The 8,955-nt window shown below is 38.2% G+C and overlaps 2 protein-coding genes across 7 annotated transcripts in view; both read left to right on the plus strand.

The window, feature by feature from the left end:
• The first annotated feature begins 66 nt into the window (after positions 1 to 66).
• On the plus strand, positions 67 to 3,715 carry LOC149131262 (tRNA-specific adenosine-34 deaminase catalytic subunit ADAT2-like). Of its 3 annotated transcripts, none has more exons than XM_089340845.1 (2): positions 67 to 1,775; positions 3,169 to 3,715. In XM_089340845.1, the coding sequence occupies exon 2, from the start codon at positions 3,170 to 3,172 to the stop codon at positions 3,692 to 3,694; it is 525 nt and encodes a 174-aa protein (XP_089196971.1). In that variant the 5' UTR covers positions 67 to 1,775; position 3,169; the 3' UTR covers positions 3,695 to 3,715. The 3 variants fall into 3 exon arrangements, with proteins under 3 accessions (XP_089196971.1, XP_089196970.1, XP_089196972.1); XM_089340844.1 differs by lacking the exon at positions 67 to 1,775 and adding an exon at positions 2,123 to 2,282; XM_089340846.1 differs by lacking the exon at positions 67 to 1,775 and adding an exon at positions 2,777 to 2,887.
• A 1,983-nt stretch (positions 3,716 to 5,698) lies between these two features.
• The window catches only part of LOC106871689 (uncharacterized), a 12,207-nt gene continuing 8,950 nt past the window's right edge, over positions 5,699 to 8,955 (plus strand). The window contains exons 1-2 of one of the 4 annotated variants that reach the window (XM_089340848.1): positions 5,699 to 5,984; positions 8,879 to 8,955. The exon at positions 8,879 to 8,955 is cut by the window's right edge and continues 8 nt beyond it. In XM_089340848.1, the coding sequence (XP_089196974.1) occupies positions 8,895 to 8,955 (61 nt within the window). In that variant the 5' untranslated portion in view covers positions 5,699 to 5,984; positions 8,879 to 8,894. The remainder of the gene's footprint in view (positions 5,985 to 8,878) is intronic. The other 3 variants (XM_089340847.1, XM_014918297.3, XM_014918296.3) reach the window with 3 other exon arrangements.

Here is an 8,955-nt window from a genome sequence, read left to right on the forward strand (position 1 = left end):
TCTCCCTTGGCTAGGCGGCGGTCCATGTAGATAATTAAACTTCCGGAGGCTACCCACGCCATTGTTATACATCTTATTGTGGATATAAAGCAGCTTGATGATTCAGCTATCGTAGTACTCACTGTGCCTGAGTTAAAGAAATATTTAAGATTATATGGACAGTATGTTACTGGAAGAAAGGCGGACTTGATTGAAAGGTTGAAAGGTATAAAAATTCTGTCGATATGTCAACAAAGTAAATTCATCGGACGATAAGTCTGAAGTATCGGACGATACTTCAGACAGGAATAAGCAGAAGCTTATATCTCCTCTCGGTGAAGCATTGCCTGATCTAAAGATCTTTGTAAGTTGCCGAATTTCACAGATAATGACATAATTACCTCGTGCTACGGATGAAAGCAAAGCAACAGTTAAGGAATGGCATATTTTACCACGACAGACACGTACACAGCATCGAATACCACGATGTGAGTGAAAGCTGCTCTCACTGTATTGTCCGGTGTCTGGTAATCCCTTCGATACCGACATCAAACCAAAAAATGAATCCTGACCACAGAGTGTGGGTAATTATGTCAAAGGTCACTGGCAATGTGCATTCAGCTGATTGCAACTGTTAAAGCAAGTCACTGAGCATGCGTACATGTCATACGGGAGAGTTCCAATCAGGGGTGGATAACGCCTTATAGGAAAGCCCTATACCTCGGAGTGTGGAGGCGCAATGGCCCAGTGGTTAGAGCAGCGGACTCGCGGTTTCGATTCCTAGACCAGGCGTTGTGAGTGTTTATTGAGCGAAAACACCTAAAGTTCCACATGGCTCCGGCAGGGGATGGTGGCGAACCCTGCTATACTCTTTCACCCCAACTTTCTCTCGCTTTTTCATCCTGTTTCTGTTGTACCTGTATTTGAAAGGGCCAGTCTTGTCACTCTGTGTCACGCTGAATCTCCCCGAGAACTACGTTAAGGGTACACGTGTCTGTGGAGTGCTCAGCCACTTGCACGTTAATTTCACGAGCAGGCTGTTCCGTTGATCGGATCAACTGGGACCCTCGACGTCGTAACCGACTGAGTGCCAACCAACCAACCGATATACATCTGGAAAATCCTAGAAAAACTTTTTCCAAACTTTGTCATTGACACCTACACAAACGGTAAGACAGGATGCTGCAACATTGCCATCAGGATGTAGGACGAGATACTGTTTAGCTTCGCCTTCGAAGGTCTACAACTCTTCAATATCCTTCCACAAAGCCCGACAGACTTGCATGGTGTGAATGTAGGATTTTTTCAAAACAAAACTCTATTTCCTTCTGTCAAGAGTTAGGGATGAACCTACCTCTACTCAAGAGACACAGATGAGGGCAGCAAAATCAAATTCCCTCATCCACTAAATGTAACATATCAGCGGACCTTTAGTGAAAGTGTAGCAAAGTAAACGGTGGTGCCCAGCATGGCACCACCGTTTACATATAATCACACCCATTTTTTTTTTCTATTAAGGGTAACTAACGGAATACATACATACATGACAATTATAAAGCCCGCCAATTACATCAATCATTAATGAATTTATCAGAAACGATCGTACGCACTCCTGGTATGTTTCATGTTCAGAACATCGTTGTAAATATATCACTCATCACTCCTTGTACAATATTCATCGCGCAAACCATCATCAATATAATAATTAATCAACAAAGAACTTTGCACATTTTATACGAGACCAAAGCTACGAATCAGCAACTAAAAAAGAAACAGTTACAAGATCCTCATTCATGGTGAGCTTTTTCCTGATCTTTGTTAAGTGAATGAATGAGACTCTACCGGTATAGACGTTGCATTTTATGTTTTGGGAGTCGATTAAATATAGTTAGAAGAATCGAACATGTACGTAAATAAGGCAGAAGGAACCAGACAGGAGCGACAAGTTACGTTTACCCAATTTGCAAATAAATCATTTTGCCGAAGTGACTGCTAAGCTTAATTAAACTGAGTTAATTACCGTCTTATGGTATATTTTATGGACATAGAACAGCCTACCTTAGTGTTTTTGTAAACATTCAGTGATTTCAAGCGTATAGTGTAAATAATATTTTATGAACCAATTAGGGAACCTGTGATTACGAAGACTAATTACCGTTTTATAGTATATCTTATAAACATTAAAACAAAGGTTTAGAAGTTTTGCCGACGTTAGGGAATTCCAGCACGTAGTTTCAATGTCGTCCCGTTTTGTAAAGAAGATCGTTGTTTATGAACATATTCGACAATTTTATATCATTTGGGTAAATATGTACCGGTTAAATTCTAAATCTAATCTGATCGTATTGCTTGTCCTAAAATTTGTAGAAATCGAGATTTATATCGCGCTAAAACCTTTAAATATCAAGACAGATACAGAAATACCTGTCGGTAATTAATGCTTTGAATAGGTAAATGAGTTAAGTGTGTTTCTAAGAATAGGACAAAAGTGATTTGAATTTCGAAATCATTGAACAGTATTATAGCAAAAAAAAAAAAAATTGTTTTCTATCTTTAATTCAAATCAGTCGATCCATGATGATGCTGATTTGATATTATTTCCCATCTTCGTCACAAATCAATCACATAGGGTGATGTCGAACAATAATCTTTTATGACAAGAATATGGAAGTTCCAGGTGATCTTTGATTATAGCGTACCACCTTCCTTGTCACACGAGTTTGTTGGTATCAGGTTATTGGTGACCGTGAAAAAAAATTTTCAACGTAGATGTCGTGCTGAAGGTGTGTTTACGTCCCCGTAACGTTCGCTGTTCGGTAAAAGAGGCTGATAGAATGAATACTAGATTTAAGAAATAAGTCCTTAAGGCGGTGCTCGAGCATGGCCCCCAACCAAATGACTGAAACAGGTAAAAGAATAAAAGACTATCTTGCCGTTGAGAAATATTACCTTGCATGGAAATAGGTGAGGGTTAGAACAGGAAAGACGTCCAGTCATAGAAAATTTACCTCAACAAATTTTACCTATGCTAACACGGAAAAGTTGCTTTCATCCTTTTGGGGTCGATAAAATAAGTGTCAGTCGAGTACTGGAGTCAATCTAATGAATTGAGCCCCTTCCCCGAAATTTTTGACCTTGTGTCAAAATTTGAAATCATAGTTTTTTTTTGTTTTTTTTTTTACTTTTCAGAATGGAAGACGAAAACCTTCAATGGATGCAACGTGCCATCGACTTGGCTGAAGAAGCATTCAAGGCAGGAGAAGTTCCAGTTGGATGCATTTTCATCTATGAAAACAAAGAACTTGTGAATGGAAGGAATATGGTAACAGAGACCAAAAATGCTACCCAGCATGCAGAAATGGTTGCGATCGAAAGAGTTTATGCATGGTGTGAAGAACATGATAAAAACGCAGCAGACGTGTTTTCTGCCATCACTGTTGTGGTCACTGTGGAACCTTGCATAATGTGTATGGCTGCACTTAGGACTTTAAACATTCCTCTTGTTATTTATGGTTGCAGAAATGACCGATTCGGTGGATGCGGCTCGGTGATGAACATTGCAACAGATGAGATTCCATCGTTAGGAAGGCGTCTTTACTGTATATCTGGACTCATGGCAGAAAAAGCCATTTCACTTCTAAAAGATTTCTATAAAGGGGAAAACATGAATGCACCAGAAGAGAAAAGAAAAATTAAAAATGAAATTAAAAAATAAAAATGAAGTATTCTATACAAATATTCTTCCTTTTAACTTTTACATTTTCTGTGTTTTTTTCAGTTGCTTTTACACTTATTTTGGCAGTATTTATTGGCTTGTGACATTTCTTGTAGTTCTTCATATTTCCTGGGTTCAAATCCGACCAAGGCTTCTTTCTGTTTCAGTCTACCAAATCCACTCACAAGGCTTTGATCGGCCCGAGGCTATAGTAGAAGACACTTGTCCCAGGTGCCATGCAGTGGGACTGAATCCTTAACCATGTGGTTGGGAAGCAATCTTCTTACCACACAGCCACACCTGTGCCTAGAGTAATATATAAAAACTTGTTCATTTCTAATAAGAGGGATTTTTTCAACATTTCCAATTTCCTTGAATTTTGATGTACAGCTCTAAACTTTTATCTTCTCCACCATATCAAGGAACACAAATTTCTTCTGGAAATTGATATTTTAACCACAATCGATGCCAGGACTGGTTGTCAAATGATGTTGATGGGAGACAAACACAGACACATACATATATATATATACGACGGGCTTCTTTCAGTTTCCATCTACCAAATCCACTCAAGGCTTTGGTCAGCCCAAGGATATAGTAGAAAACACTTGTCCAAGGTGCCATGCAGTGAGACTGAACCCAGAACCATGTGGTTGGTAAGCAAGCTACTTATATATATATATATATCACACATGATTACATGACTAACCAGTCTATCAGATGTTGTTACACATCGCTGGTTACAATGCACTTTTGCATTGTTTTAGCCTTCAAATGACACCACCCTGCTGGCTTGGTGAGCAGGCCAACATTCCCCTATGATTGAAGGGGGGTACTGGAGCAATGTGAAATGAAGTGTTTTGCTCAAGAACACAACACACCACCTAGTCAGAGAACTGAACCCATGTTCTGCCGATCATGAGTGCAACAGCCTAACCATTAGGCCATACACCTTCGTGTGTGTGTGTGTGTGTGTATGTATATATATATATACATATATACACACAAACTGCATCCTGTCTAAACTCTCTCCTTAATTAGTTGGGCTATGACCCTCTCTGTGACTTTCATCACCTGATCCAACAATTTACATGTGTGTGTGTTTACATACATATATATATATTTCATTATATGTATTTATTTTCTCTAAGTTAATAATTAACTTGGACAAAATAAATTGGTTAATAGATACCAGGGTAGCAAAGATCACAAAATGACTGTGGTGTAACTCCTGTTTATGAATTCTTTTATTTCCAACATATGTTTCGAAGATTACAAATTATACCTTCCATAGGAACAGGTGATGTTGATAATGATGTAATCTTCTCTTCAGGGAAATACATAGGAACCAGCTTAACCGTAAGACATTTTAACCGAATATATTCGATTAAAATGTCCAGCTATTTCGGAGAAGTGCATTAGTCGATTACACTGGTACTTATTTTATCGACCTCGAAAGGGTGAAAGGCGAAGTCGACCTCAGTGGGATTTGAACATAGAACATAAAAACGGACGAAATGCCTCTAAGCATTTTTTTCCCGGCGCGGTAACGACTCCGCCAACTCACCGCCTTAATTCTGCAGATAAATACTGATTTCAAATTTTGGCCCAAGGCCAGCAATTTCGAAGGAATAGGTAAGTCGATTACATCGACCCCGAAATGGCGAAAGCCCGGCCTTGGCGAAATTTGAACTCAGAACGTTAAGATGGACGAAATGAGGCTAAGTAGTTTGTCCGGTGCGGTAACGATTTTGCAAGCTAGCAGGCTTTATTATGCAGATGAATATCAAAATTGTTTAACTGCAGAATTGTTTGTGGGGGTTTATAAGGGTCTTTGAGTGGAGAAATAAAGAGAGGAAAATAAAAGAAAGACATAGGTAAGAATAGATAAAAAAAAAAAGGAAGACGAAGTAAAATGTGAAAGACAAAAGAGCGTATTGAGTGTAACTCTCCGGGAATTGGCGAAAGGAAACAAGAACGGCGGCGCTACCGCACAGTGACGTCACAGATTTGTGTATGACGTGAAACACAACGGACATCTGAAACGAAAACAACGAAAAGCTAAACTCTCTCATTTGACCTAAACAAACACACTAACCACTTCGATGTATGCCGCCCAGACCAAACTTCCAAGCACATAAAATGAATGCCTTTGTGGTGAGTTGCCCTAGACGACCTTAAAGGGTTTCGCTTTCCAAGCCCGGTTAAATGTCCTGTGATATATATCTGCTTTTTCTTCTCAACTCTTCTTGTACGGTGCAGTCGGTTGACGAATGTGACAAATTCTTTGGTACGTTTTGAAAAAAAAAAATCCGTGACATTTATTTAGTCAACATGTGAAAGACTAACAGATATAATCAATCTATTTGATGATCTGTAGAACTATTTTTTTTTTTTTTTTTTTTTAATCGTTGATCTGTCTTTCTCTGAAATAACAGAGAACATCGTGAACAAATTTTTATAAAAGTTAAAACAATTATAGTGAAATAGATAAAACTGAAAGACGAGTCAAGACAAGAATGCAGTGATATTTCGTTGTTTCGACGGTATCTAGACAATAATAGCCGTAAATATTTCTCTGCTTAAAAATATTCCCCTCATCAAATAAATGGTTTGAGGTCTTAAAAATTGTATCTTTTCTTTCCCCAGTTTTATCAACGTGATGATATATATATATATAGGCCTGTATATATAATATATGTATATAAAATAAGCATTGTTCTCTAAAAGTATGGCTATTTTAATAAATGTATTGCGAACACTATCAGTAATGTAGATTTTTACTTTATGTTGGAATTCGCTGATGGTATCGGGCTTTTTGTGTTTGTGTGTTTTCTTATTGGCTCGCTATTTTAGTTTCTGTCCTAATCTACACGGAACGGATGAGCTAACTAGAAAGGCTTCTATGTTTTCGTTCGATCTGCTAGAAATAGCAGCCAACTCTCCCTTATATCACAACCTTTTTGAAAAAAAAAAAAAAAAGGCGACTTTCGATTATGAATCTAAAATAATAAATAGGTAAATAAAATTAAACAACGGTAGGTCATAACACGAATGCTTTTGGTCATACGTGTGTACGATCAGATTTGACCCGGGACAAAAAACGACACAACTCGAAATGGAAGTTTTTGTTAGTCGCCCAATAACAGTACTTGTTATGTTATTTTATTCCCGTGGGCAAAACGCTTTCAGAGAAAACTAAGTTTTAAACCAGAGGGTAACACAAGTCATAAATATGTATTTAAAGCTGGGTGAGTCGGTCGGATCTTTAAATATAATCTCTTTTAATAAATCGTTCAGTTGCGAACTTCTGTTAATAACTAACAAACAGCAATGTTGATAATGGCATAAAACGTCTTCCTCTTCTCGAGGTAGTCAACAATCTGCCTAATTTATTAGTCAGTTGGTTAGTGGCCGAGCCAGGTTGCGTCTTGACAAGCAATGAACTTGCTGTTTAATTATTAGTTTTGAAGCCAAGTTTAAAGAAGTCTTGAGTAATCTGCTATAAACAGAAAGAAGAAGAAAAAAATCTTGAACAAAAGAGAGATAGGGAAGAAGAAATTCCCTTCCTCCGTGTTTTAACATTTCGATTCTTTATTATTATTTAGTCCGACTTCACGTTTCGAGTTCTAATTCCGTCGAAGCCGACTTGGCCGTTCATCCTCTCCGGGTCGATAAAATAAATACCAGTTGAGTATTGGGGATCAATGTAATCAGTTTATCCTCTCCCTTCGAAATTGCTGGACTTGTGCCAAAGTTTGAAACCACCATCATCATCATCATCATCATCATCATCATTATTATTATTATTATTAAGGCGGTGAGCTGGCAGAATCGTTAGCACGCCGGGCAAAATACTTAGGGGCATTTCGTCTCTTCTTACGTTCTGGGTTCAAATTTCGTTGAGTTTGACTTTATCTTTCATCCTTTTGGACTCGATAAAATAAGTACCAGTTGAGTACTAGGGTCGATGTAATCAACTTACCCACTCTGCTCAAATCACTAGCCTTGTGACAAAATTTGAAACCATTATTATTATTATTATTATTATTCAGTAGTTTTATTTTTATAACGTGCTTTCACTTCACTACCGAGCGCAGCTCTGTGCGCCTTGGGTATGTGCTGTGGTTTGCTGTGGTGCTCTTATGTTTACTGTATTGAAAGTGTTTTGCGTTTATTATTATTATTATTATTATTAGAGTGGCAAGTTGGCAGAACTGTTAGCATGCCGGACAAAGTGCTCAGAAGTATTTTGTCTGTCCTTATGTTCTGAGTTCAAATTCCACTGAGGTTGACTCTGCATTTCATCCTTTCAAAGCCCATAAAATAAGTACCAGCCAAGTACTAGAGTCGATGAAACTGACCCCCCCCCCGCCAAACACACAAAATTTCAGGCCTTGTGCCTATAGTAGAGAGAATTTTTCTTCCTATAGTAGTGAGCTGGCAGAATCATTAACATACCAGGCAAAAATACTTACTGGCATTTTGTCTGTCTTTACGTTCTGAGTTCAAACTCATCTGAAGTTGACTTTGCCTTTCATCCTTTCAGGGTCAATAGAATAAATACCAGTTGAGTACTGGGGTCGATGTAATTGACTTATCCCCTTCTCTGAAATTACTGGCCTTGTGCAAAAATTTGAAGCCATTATTATTATTAAAAACATCTGTTCTGTATTATATAACATTACGCTTATAAATAAACTTGCTACTAAATTGAACTCAGAACATAAAGAAGGACGAAATGCTGCTCTGTATTTTATCCAGCATGCTAATGGTTCTGCCAGCTCGCTGCCTTCGACTCGGTTAATACTGACTTAGTATAGACTCAACCTCAGATCACTTCTAATTCTTCCTAACAGTATTAAAAAAACCCTTCAAGACTATGCCCCACCACGGCTGCAATCCAATGACTGTAACCGGTGAAAGATAAAAGAGACAGTAACTATAACAATTAATGATTTGTGGAGATGTTTGGTAAAGGACAAACACTTTATAATCAACCCGATTTAAATCCCCCCGGGCCCTCCCCAAAAAAGAAAGAAAAACGTTTGCCCCACAATCACCCAATATAGAATTCATTTGCATTCAGCCACATCTTAAGGAAGAATCTTCTTTCATAATCCCATGTTGACATCCCCCCCCCACTTTTGCAAGTGTTCTTTTACCTTCTTTTCTTTGTTTCAGTTACTGGACTGTGGCCATGCTGGAGCACTGCCCTGAAGGGTTTTTAGTCGAACAGATTGATCCCAAAACTTATTCTC

The sequence above is a fragment of the Octopus bimaculoides genome, chromosome 24 (genome assembly GCF_046866305.1).
Source record: "Octopus bimaculoides isolate indiv1 chromosome 24, ASM4686630v1, whole genome shotgun sequence".
Taxonomy (NCBI): Eukaryota; Metazoa; Mollusca; class Cephalopoda; order Octopoda; family Octopodidae; genus Octopus; species Octopus bimaculoides.

Bases quoted from the DNA above. Each gene is read 5' to 3' on its own strand.
- LOC149131262 (XM_089340844.1), top strand. From the start codon at position 2,251: ATGAACATATTCGACAATTTTATATCATTTGG. The intron at 2,283-3,168 runs GTAAATATGTAC...TTTACTTTTCAG, and splicing joins GACAATTTTATATCATTTGG to AATGGAAGACGAAAACCTTC.